The sequence below is a fragment of the Populus euphratica genome, unplaced genomic scaffold, assembly GCF_000495115.2.
Source record: "Populus euphratica unplaced genomic scaffold, PopEup_1.0 scaffold1277.1, whole genome shotgun sequence".
Taxonomy (NCBI): domain Eukaryota; kingdom Viridiplantae; phylum Streptophyta; class Magnoliopsida; order Malpighiales; family Salicaceae; genus Populus; species Populus euphratica.
In genome coordinates, this window is record NW_011500825.1 from 53,303 (window position 1) to 64,176 (window position 10,874).

General features: G+C 31.1%; 1 protein-coding gene and 1 long non-coding RNA gene across 4 annotated transcripts in view; one reads left to right on the forward strand and one right to left on the reverse strand.

The window, feature by feature from the left end:
- The first annotated feature begins 5,282 nt into the window (after positions 1-5,282).
- Positions 5,283-10,874, forward strand: part of LOC105116494 (uncharacterized) — a 6,075-nt gene continuing 483 nt past the window's right edge. The window contains exons 1-2 of one of the 3 annotated variants that reach the window (XM_011013884.1): positions 5,288-5,651; positions 10,447-10,832. In XM_011013884.1, the coding sequence (XP_011012186.1) occupies positions 5,435-5,651; positions 10,447-10,598 (369 nt within the window). In that variant the 5' untranslated portion in view covers positions 5,288-5,434 and the 3' untranslated portion in view covers positions 10,599-10,832. Of the gene's footprint in view, positions 5,652-10,446; positions 10,833-10,874 lie in introns of those variants that run through there. The other 2 variants (XM_011013885.1, XM_011013886.1) reach the window with 2 other exon arrangements.
- On the reverse strand, positions 6,613-10,440 carry LOC105116493 (uncharacterized). Its single transcript, XR_840541.1, has 2 exons — positions 10,196-10,440; positions 6,613-10,155 (listed from the first exon to the last, which is right to left on the reverse strand). It is a non-coding gene; the product is annotated as an uncharacterized LOC105116493 (long non-coding RNA).

A 10,874-nucleotide genomic window follows, 5' to 3' on the forward strand; every position in this document is an offset into this window, starting at 1 on the left:
ATGGGCTAAACACTAAACAATATTGGGGCTGCAAAACATATTCGAACTTCTACGTTGTTGCTAAGATTTGGACTTCCAAACAACAGAATTGAATCTTACCTTCTCATAAAAGTTTTAGGTCCATGTCTTAGTTTTCCATCCATATAAAGCAAACCTAAATTTGAAATTTACAACTCCAGATATGAACCAATTACCAAATAGTGTCCAGTTTGGATTGCACCAGCATCTCTTTTCTAAGTTTAGCTCTCTCTTTATCCTTTCAATTTCAATACTTCAACTCATCAATCAATCCTTTTATTTATGTGATAGGTCTGCATGTGGGATGGACATTTATTATAAATTAAAAGTATCTTATGGTATCAGACTTGTTATTATAAAACATGTTTTAGTTTAGGAGCTATTGATACTTCAAGTGCAAAATGATGACATAAAACTTTAATAAAAATGCATTTTTAAGTATTAATCAATATGTGCAGTTGATAATTTGGGATCTCCTAGTATAGGGGAGACTCTGCCAAAATTTTATTAGAAAATTTCGACAAGTAAAAAACAAAATGCTTCATATACCTTTTATAATGGGAAAGATTAACGGATAAACTAATAGTAAAATTGGGGTTGTTACACTAATGGTTTGGGAGTGGCTTGCAGTGACAATGAGAAGGAAATGAGGTGCTAGCTGAAAGAGGGAGGATGGTGATTTTTATGCCACTAGTGATGATGGTTATGTTATTGGATCGGTCACAATGTAGGAAGGTGAGAAAGATAAAGGTTAGGGGATGGGGATTGATATAGGCTGGTAGAGGAGCTTAAAGCTATTAATGACGAGTGTGGCGAGAAGGAAGGTTATGCTACAGAGAGAAGAAAGAATAGTTGTTTTGGGAAATGTTTGGGTGATCTTTAGGCCTGGTAGCTCAGTATAAAAAAATAGGTTAAGGTTTTTTTTTTTGTTGTGTAGGTGTGTGTGAGCTTGAGATTTTTCTTTTGGTATTTTTTTCTTTTAGTTTTGTTTTTTTTTTAATGGTCTCCGTTTAAAATTCCTCCCCTCTTTATGTGGTACAACTATCTATTTATAGGCAAAGTAAATTTATCTTTTCCCCCTAATTGCTTGGTGCCTGAAAAAACTGTGACCAAATAACCTAAAATCACTTTAGTTTTTTATTTTCTTTCTTTACACTTTGGTTTTGTTATCTAAATATTTTTTTTATTTTTTTATGTATCTTATTTTTTTGGTATTTTGATAGTTTTTTAAAAAAACAACATCAATGTTTGCTCAATAAGAAAAATTGATCAATAATTTTGAAATGAAGGCGTTAAAAATTGAACACGTTGAAAGTAAATTTTTAAATTTTTAATTCTTTTGAAAAAATGCTGAAAATGTAAAAAATGATGCATGTACATCAAAAATATGTTTTTTTGGATTTTGTTTTATTATTCTTTGCTATTGTTTTGGATTCTTTGGATTTTTCAAAAAAAGAAAAAGAAAAGGGGGTTAAAAAATTGGATTATGACATCTTTGATTTCAATTTTTTTTTCTTTTTTAATTTTTTTTCTTGATATTTTTTATAGTGGGATTTGGTTTTATTATTTTTTCATGTTTGAGTGACAGTTTTTAAATATTAGCATGGGTTAACTCTAGTTTTTTTTACATATATTTCTTTTAATTATTCTCTTGCCTATTTCATCATCTATTATTATATTTTTTGAGAATTTAACTTCATTAATGTTTTTTAGTTTTTTTATATAGGATTATCGAGGTCTCATGTTTAAGGTTGCAGGTTTTATATGTTAACTCATATTTACTTGAGTTTTTGTTTTTTCATCATTTTTTTTTACATTAAAGTTTTTTGTTTCCATCTTTGTCTAAGAGTGGTTTGACTCACTAAACAAATCTCTTTTTGAATAGGCTGAACATTAAGGGTCAAGAGCATACCTTGCCTATTTTGTTTTGATTTTTTTTTCAATTACAATTGCGTCCTTCCGTGCTTAACTTGCTTATAATTTAGCTACGTTGTTCCTTTTTTTAAAAAAAAATTGTCCTCACATTATTGTCCTTTTTTTATTTTTACTATTGTTGCCTTTTTTAATCATTTTATTAAAATTAATACAACATGTTTAACATATTTAGCTTGATCAGGTTTTTGAATCATGGTGCGGATGTTTTCCCTCTTCTTTATGACATAGTAATTAATACAACATGTTTAACATATTTAGCTTGATCAGGTTTTTGAATCATGGTGCGGATGTTTTCCCTCTTCTTTATGACATAGTAATTAATACAACATGTTTAACATATTTAGCTTGATCAGGTTTTTGAATCATGGTGCGGATGTTTTCCCTCTTCTTTATGACATAGTTGCGATGAATGAACCTTATTTTCTTATGCTAAAAACAATTATTAACTAACTCACAGCAAAGCGTGAGTTATACAACTAGTTTGAGTTTAAATATTGTTTAAATAAATTCTTATAAGAGAAATCTTTGGTGAGAATTCGTTTCCTACTGTTAACAAATTTTGCTTGAATTGATCAAAATTCATGTGAATTTGGTGTCCTTGATAAGAATGTTTTAAGAAAATTTGACCTAGTTTATCCTTTTACTCTTGATAGAATAGTAAAATCAAACAATAACAAATATGCATGCTTAGCCCAATCTTTTGTGCTCATTTATATATATTTCTTATACATATACGTATCAAATAAGTCTTAAGCTTGAGAGGAAGAAATATATGTCATCTTGTAAAAGTTCAATTCTTTCTTAGATCCAAACAGAGACAAATAAAAAAAAAGAGATCACAACTAGAATAAAGAAACTATGTGGAGATAAAGAGTCTAAAAGAAGAGGTTGTTATGCTTACTAGCCTGTTAAGCAAGCACTATAAGCTATACATTCACGGGAAGAGACCTCTAACCAGAGGCGAACTTAGATATAAATGCCACTTCACCGTATTTTCCAACCAATGCCATAAATACCACTAGGGTCATTTGCCCCCCACCCTCCCCTCTAGAGGGTATCAAACACTTTTCTAGAATTCAAATTAATAATGTGTTTTCCATTCATAAATGTACCATAAACACTTTATGCTCATATTGCTTTGACCATTAACCTCTCACTGGATATAGCTAGAGGGTTAAGATGGAAAAAGAACTTAACTTTGAGAAATTATCTACAATGAAACAAACTACTTTAAAAAAATTAAAAACGTATACCTTTATGGCCTAATAAAGGTAGCTAAAATGGACATTATGATTGATATTATGATACCAAAAAAGTTTAAGGTTCATGAGTTTATCAAACATAGCGGTACAAAATGTCCTATAAAGCATCTACAAGTGTATTGTAATAAAATGATCGAGGTAGCCCTTTGCGATAAAGTTTTTATCAATTTTTTTATGAGAGATTAAATGACACAACGTTGAGTTGATACATGTGTCTGGATCAAAATCTAGAGGTGGAAGGAGTTAACAAATGCTTTCATAAAATCAATACAAGGTTAAAATGGAGGTGGCTTCATACCAATCTAGTTTGCAATATATATATAAGGACCTAAAGAATCCATCAAAAAGTATGACTAAATGTGGCTTGAAGTGACCATATCAACCTTTCTCTATCTAAAAATAAAATAATCTTCATCTTTATGAATACTTTCAAGGCTTCTTACTTTAGATTTATGATTTTCAATGCTTTAAATCAATTCTTATACATGGTGGTTATAATTGACAGACTTAAAAAAGCTTTAAAAGAAGAGAAGACGCAAGATGTTATAATACAATCATAAATTTTTAAAGAAAATACAATTGAAATGAACATGCAAGTTAATAGAAGGCCAAAAACCTTAGTCATACCATCCTAATTTTTCTTATGAAACACCTCAATTTGTAAATAATAGTGCATCCCTTTTACCCCCATAACAAGCTACATTCTACTATAAAATTAAATACCTTCATCATTTTTACTATGCTCTGAATATCATACATAAGATCTAAATCATAAAAGAAAAAAACAATGAATAATTATCTCTCTTTAAGTTCTTCTCATTAACATTTTATCGGCACCTTATAATGCTTGTCAAATAATATCTTTATCATTAAAACTCATCTAACCACATTATCTAAATGATATAATAAAAATGCTAAAAGTAAGTATAATGTAAGAGCCTTAGGTTATTCCATTAATCATCTTCAAAGGTCAAGAAGGATGATTATCATTTGAAAACAAAAATAATAAAAATTATATAATCATCAAAACATTTAGAATCAAATGAAAAAGACAATCAAGATATATGTTAAGTGAATTATGCAATTGACGCATGAATAAAGAGGTGTAGTTTGGCTTTTGATAAAATCAATCATGACTATTAAGAAATGAGTGCATGTTGTAAATATTTAAAACTTTTTTTTTAATGTTTTAGAATAACATTGCATCTTTTTATCTTATAAGTTTTGAAATCAATAAATATTTATGTTAAAGTAATATTTGGAATTTTATTTTTATTCATAATGGAAGTACAAAGATAATTTTATTTAATTTTTTAAAAATTAATCAAATTCCAATACATGTCATATAAATATTAAATGAAAAATCCCTTTTAAAATGAAAAGATAAAGGGACTTAGTTTTTTATACTCCAAAATAACAAAAAATAAAATAAAATTGTTCTAAGACATATCAAGTCACTATTGATTTGTGATTCACTAATACTCTACAATTTATTAAAATAAAAAAAATATAAAAAAATTAAAATAATCATGTCATATTATTATATTTTTATTTTGTTAAATTTATTTTTAATGAACGAGAAAAAAAACTAAAGGAACTTATATACATTAAATTTGTTAATTTTGTTTGCAAGTCATGTTAAATATACATTAAATGTGATTGCAAGCAATTTTAGTTTTTTTTATTGTTAGTTTAAATATTAATTTTTAAGAAAACAATTAATAAATTTTTTATTGATTTGTTAGTGATTCGTTACAATAGTGGATTAAAAATCTATTTTACCTAAAAAAATGATATATTAGAAGTAATCAAGAAAGATTTTATTTTGATACTTTATGAAATAATTACTTTGTATAAACGCAGATATTATTTGTCGGTAATAAAGTTAAATTAATCAATTTGATAAACACTTCATTTTAAAAGAAATATTGAAAAGTAAAATTAAAAGACTTGTTATTAATCAGACTTCCTAGCATGTGAAAAGTCAAAGGAAATAGTAAAGGTAAATACAAAATATTGACCTTTTACATTTTATATTTTAGTAAATAGAAATGATTCTTTCTCGCCATTGAAATTATTTTAAAAGATATCGTAAGAAATAAGAAAAAGAAAAACGAAAGCGGAGATAATAATAAATCTCAGTTAAATTCGGCTCACAAATATTTACAAAAATAAAGAAGCGAAGAAGAGTGGTGTTTTGATTTCCCTCCAGTTCAGAAATGGCCATTTTCTCTCCTTCATCCGCATACCCTAAACCACTACCATTTCCATCCCAAAACCCCTTTCCTCTCCCTTTCTCTATCCATTCCCTACGTCTCTCACTTCCTCCTTCGCCGCCCTGCACGAGTCCCACCAATCGGCTCCGCCGTTGCCGCGCCGCGTTATCTCCCCTGCCGCCGCCTCAGTCCGACCCTCCTCCCGGAAAAGACCCCCAAGGTTCCGATTCTGAATCATACTATATCATCATCATCATCATCATCATCATCATATATCGTTGTGAATTTTGAGCTTGTTGAATTATTTGCCTGATTAAATTTAATGCTAGAATATGTGTTTATAAAACTGAGAATAGTTCTTTTTAGCTGTGAATATGTGACTTAATGTTAGTTAAAATGATCCAAGGATTGTAGCAGCTCTAGGGGCCTGTTTGGCAACTGGGATTGATGTTTGAATAAACCCTTACCAGATCACTTATTACTTGTTACGCACCGAAAGAAGTGGTGTTTCTCAAGCCCTAATATTACTGTCCTAATTTCTCAACTGAAACGTCCTGAATAAATTTTTGAATAAACAATCTTAACTCTATTCTGAAAAATAAGCTACAAAGTTATTTAAATAATGTCTAAACTCACCTAGCTAATTACAACTAAATCAAGTAAAAATCTGAAACCTAACTAGGAAAGGAATTCAAAAATAATTAGGAAAATAAAGAAAAATCCCAAATATCTTCTGGGCCTATTTGGGCAGGTTCTTGACCATGGCCAGCCAACTCAATAGAAAACAGAGTCCGTATAACACTAGCAAAACTTCAGTTTGATCTAACGCTTGCATAAAATTATGCCTGTTTTCATTAGAAAGGTCACTTGATGCGTCAAGACTTCTTCTTGGACTTGGACTTGTCAATACGTGTCTCATGTGATGCTTCTTCACTTGAGAAAAACTCACTCATTCTCGAGTTCATGATAAAAAAATGAACTCTTCCATTCCAAAAAAATAGATGCTTCAAATATACCATTGTATTTAGTTTAATGATAGTTTCATCCTTTGACTTGGCATCAATTGATGACTTTCATTTGGAAAGAGATGGTTTATGGACCTCTACCAGTCCATGCTCTTCTTCAACATCATCGATTGTTGCCTTGTTGATTTCTTGAGCTTCATCTCTTCTTTTTTTTTCTTTTGCTTTGAAAGCTGAATTTGGTTGTCATGTTTCTTCTTAAGATCCAGAATTGTGCTTTATGAGTTTTTAATTTCTAGGCATTAATATCTTGCAATGTTTGCCCATTAGAACTAAAAGATTTTCAACTTTAGTCTTTATATATTTGGTGGCTTTCATTAGTTGTTTCTTCATCAAGGGTTATCCGGTCACAATTCTTGGCACCCCCTTTTCCTCCTTGACCTATTGTTTAACCTGCATGGTTAACTCTCCATTTGCGACTTCTTTATGATGGTTTTAATTGCATCAACTATTTTCTCATTCTGGTGTTCCATTGCCACCTAATCAGTTACAGTTACTATTAGCTATGCAAGCTTTTCTTCTTTGCAAGGCATCCTTGCGGGTTTGTAATAGCTCTCCTCTACATTTTTCCTTTTTAGTATTTGAGAAGGTTGAACAAAAAGCAAGTAATAACAATTTATTTGCTTGAAGGCCTGGTATAAATTCTTTTTGTGATCATCTTGCACAAACTTCAAAGTTAACAATTTTTTCATTGTTTGCTATAATGGAATTACAAGCTTGTCAACACAAACTCTATCATCTAGAATATAGGACCACCAATCTTTGGCTTCATAAGCAAGTTTATGTATTGCAAATCCTACCTTCTAATAACTAGGAGTTTTCTTCAATAGGAAAACATGCTTTTAACTTCGACAACCATCTAAAAATCTTTTATTTTAAAAAATCCCCATCAAATAAAGTAATTTCATAGCAATTAGAACACATCTACAAAAAAGTTGATTGTGAGTTAAGCCTTCAATGCTTTTCCCATCATAAACACCACTCTCCATATAGTCATAATGCCTATATTGGTTTGTAGGAATAGATTTTGGGTTTGGTTTGTCCTGAGGTAAGTCTCTAAGCACATTCCTATCCTCATCACAACCTTGTTTGTGTCTCCCTTTGGTAGTTAATCCAATCGATCAAATCTTTGCAATGGGGTTCTCCGTGATAGCTTTCAAACTATCGCAGTCACAATGTCCTAGATGGCCACCACTCTTTCATCATAGGGTGGGAAGATGTTGTCAACATTTCTGTCCATTAAACATGTCAACCTGCTACGATACCAATTGACACAGTGTATATTGAAAGAAACTAACGTTTCTCAAGTCTTAAGGTTACAACTATATACTGTAAACTAAAAAGTTTTGAATAAATTTCTAAATAATCAATCTTCTATTAAAAAAAAAAACAATTTAAATAGTGGCCAAACTTAATTGGCTAATCAACACCATATCAAATTAAAATTCTAAAACCTAACTAAGAAAAGGAATCTAAAAATAATGAGTAAAATAAAGAAAAATCTCGAACATCTTTTGGATTTGATTTGGGTTGTTCCTTACCTTGGTTGCCACTAGCCAACTGATGTCCTAAGGAATAAGGCCTGTAGAACACTCTGATAAAATTGTACCCTAATTCAAATAAAAAATCATGTCTGTTTTCAATTAAAAAAAGGTCGTTTAACATGTTCAAACTTCTTCTTGGACTTGGACTTAGTCTTGTCAATGTGTTTCCCGTGTTAATTTAACAAATGGAGTTTCCAAATGATTTTTAAGGAAGTTTCCAAATGATTTGTAAGGTTTGCGAGAATTGTTATTAACTAGAAAGAAGGATGATTTTCGGATTTAGGAATTCATGAATGGAGAATTTGGATACGATCCTTTAATGAGTTGTTTGAGAATGTTATGGTACGCTTCTAAATTTCCTCTCAGATGCAGAATTTGGTTATATCATAAAGCTTCCAGAGAGTGTTGGCAAGTGATGTAGAAGCTTTTTTGGAAAAATAAATATTTTTCATAGTTATTTTTATTTAGTTTAAGAATTTTATTTTTTCCTACTTAAATGGAATAATTTTTTTATTTTTTCATTCAGTTTTATTAGGGTTTTCTATTTTTCCTAAATAAAGAAATGTTATCACTTTTTAGCAAGTGAGGATGGATAAAACATCAAGTATTTTAGGAGTCTCTCCATAGTTATTGAGGGTTGTGACTTGTAACAAACCTCGTGGTCTTTAAGGGTTTTTTGACTTGTACCAAACTTTGTTAGTCTTTAAGGGTTTTGACCTTTAATAAAACTTGTTTATCTTTTGTTTGTGTCAGTTGGTATCAAGACCCAACAATTTCTGATGTGTTATTAAATCACTATGGTTGGAGGTCGCACAGGACCACGTTCATGGTAGAGAAAGAAAGTTTTCTACTAATGAGGTTTTGTCTGAAGAATGATGTATTGGAAGTTTTCATGATGGAGGATGGTTTTTGACTAATGAGGTTTTGCCTTGTTGATAAGGTTGTGAAAACTTCAGGATTGGATTGGGCTGAACTGTGTGAGCTTGAATGTAGGCTGTCTGTAGGTTTAGTTGTTCCTGTAAAAACAAATGACCTTCCAATGCTTGCTTAAGTTAGCAAATATTGGAGGCAAAAATAATGTATAGGAGAAAGAGAAATAGAATGAAGATAGTTGGTATTGTGTGAATGAATGAATTGGTATAAAGTTTTTGAAATAACCTGGATGGCCTGAATGTTTATGTTTACATGATGATTTAATGTATTTATAGATCTTAATCACAGTAGTTTACCTCATTGAGAGTAGTGTAATGATGGAGAATACTTGAAAAGTTAAGTTATTGGTTGTTGTGCTTGTTTTGACTTTGGTGAAAAATATTGATGCTTCCTTTGTCATTGATGGAGAAGTTGTTGCTTTTTTATGCTATTGGTGGAGAGGTTGGTGCCCCTCCTCTACATAGAGAATTTGTGTGCATCACAAACTCTAGTGGGTGGTTTAGTGGTGTGTACCGGTGGGTGGTGGTAGGTGCTTGCTCTAACTTCTCAAAACTCAAAGGATATGATGTGTGCTTGTGCAGGGGTATTGGGTCAAGGCCTAAAAATATCACGGTTAGCCTATCAAGCTTAGAAGGTGTCATGGTAAGGTGTTTGACTGTTGGGGGTTGGTCTGAACGGCTAGGGTGTATGGCCATTCCAGTTTTGAGACTAGGGATATATGTTTTTTTTTTTTTTTCAATTTTTGCACACCATTAACCGTGAACAATTTGAACTCGAAAATGATTTCCTTTCAATCTAGGGAAACTGATGGAAAAGCTTTTTTAAAAAAATAAATATTTTTTAGTTATGTTTTTATTCAGTTTAAAAATTTTATTTTTCCTATTTAAAGTGAATAATTTTTCTGTTTTTTATTTTTCTATTCATATTGTTAAGGTTCTCTAGTTTTACTATATAAAGTGATGTAATAGCCTTTTGACAAGTGAGATTTGGATGAATAAAAAAAATATTTTGGGAGTTTTTTCATGGTTTTGGTGTTCTTAGTCTATGAGAGTTTTGCTTGTAATAAACCCATGGTCTTTGAGAGTTTTGATAACCTCCATAGCTTTTTATAGTCATCTTGGTAGCCCATAGTAGTTAATTATGTTCAAGCATTACCATCAAGAGTAGTAATGACTAATGCTTCCGATACACTATTTGTTAGGTTTCCCATCTCATGAGACCATATGTGCCACTTGTGGTTCCCTAGAGCTTGTTCCCGAAGTTATGTGCCACTTGTGGTTCCCTAGAGCTTGTTCCCGAAGTTGTATGGTGGTGATGAGTTTTTGGATGGTCAGGGCACGTTTCATCCTGCTTAATATTCTTGATATCGAGAATTTGTTGGTGATAGCTATATTACTTAATTGTTTAGGTTGGTAAATTCAACCTGTGAATCTATCTCTCTGTAGAAGAAAGTATTAATTTAGTTGATTGCTATTTTTTATTTGCTTGGGCTCTTAGGAAATTTATTGCATCGCAGGTATTGCAGCAACTCTCTCTCGGCTGCAGGATCGTGTTCAGATCTTCTTAGCTGTTCTTTTTTGGATGTCTCTGTTCTTCTGGGCTTCTGTATGGGATGGAAAGAATAATGGTAGGGGTAGATTGAACAAGGGATCTCGGTTTAAAAGATGATGTAGTGAGCATTTTTTTCTTGTATATATGTATGTAAGAGTGTTAAGAGGAGTAGTGGTAGATCACACGTTGCTATAATTCATCATTTGCGGATGGAGGTGGTTATCATTCATATCCTCGTTTCCATTTATTTTTGTTACTTGTGCCTGGAAATACAGAATAAAGCAATTTGAAATGAAATGATCATATTTACGTTCAGAAATAAATTCAGAGGGGTTTTCTACTGTTGTGAGAGCTGTTTCTGCGATACAGAATAGCGTCGTACAATGCAGAGGA